A 702-nucleotide genomic window follows, 5' to 3' on the forward strand; every position below is an offset into this window, starting at 1 on the left:
TCGAAATATAAACGAGCCGAACACGAGCGAGTCTCATTTACACCCCTAAATAAAATAAATAATTCGTGGATTTCAATGGAAATCAAATATAAAAACCAGCATCGAAACAAAAGTACGAAGAGCTAAATGAAATCATCTCACTGAAAAACGAAAATAAATAACAAACTGGAGGTCAAACAAAAGCACAGAGCAATGCCAATAAGATGCGGAAAAGAAAGAAGAGGTGTGAAACAGAAAGGAAGGCACCTCGAGCAAGGCGTCGACTAGATCAGAGACAGAATTGCCGGATGTCGGCTGCTGAATCGAGTTTGTTTCGGTGGGCATGGTGGCAAGCAGACAGCGTTTAGGTTTTTCACGGTCGGAACGGGCTTGTTTGCGGCTTGCAATTACTGAATTATGCAAATGAGTCAAAATAAGACAAATCTTTTGGGCTTAAATGTGTCTAACAAGCATAAAAATTTATTTGTACATGTTCAATTCCATTTCTCAAAATGATTAAATAATATTAATATAATATTTATATTTTATATTTTAAAATATATTTAATTTTATTAAAATTTTTAATAATTTAATTAGAATTGCAAATAAAAATTAATTTTTTATATTGAATATATAAATACATAAAAAATTGGGTGATGTTCATGAAAATACCAAATAAATTTCTTTGAGCCACTCCCTCTCCCAATTTTGTGGTTCTCTCCA

At 32.3% G+C, this 702-nt stretch overlaps 1 protein-coding gene across 1 annotated transcript in view; it reads right to left on the reverse strand.

Moving 5' to 3' along the window:
• The window catches only part of LOC110034159 (ankyrin repeat-containing protein P16F5.05c), a 37,771-nt gene extending 37,363 nt beyond the window's left edge, over positions 1–408 (reverse strand). The window contains exon 1 of the mRNA XM_020738445.1: positions 247–408. Within this exon, the coding sequence (XP_020594104.1) occupies positions 247–324 (78 nt within the window). The 5' untranslated portion in view covers positions 325–408. The remainder of the gene's footprint in view (positions 1–246) is intronic.
• Between the last annotated feature and the right edge of the window lie 294 nt (positions 409–702).

This window comes from Phalaenopsis equestris, unplaced genomic scaffold, assembly GCF_001263595.1.
Source record: "Phalaenopsis equestris unplaced genomic scaffold, ASM126359v1 Scaffold001364, whole genome shotgun sequence".
Lineage (NCBI taxonomy): Eukaryota > Viridiplantae > Streptophyta > Magnoliopsida > Asparagales > Orchidaceae > Phalaenopsis > Phalaenopsis equestris.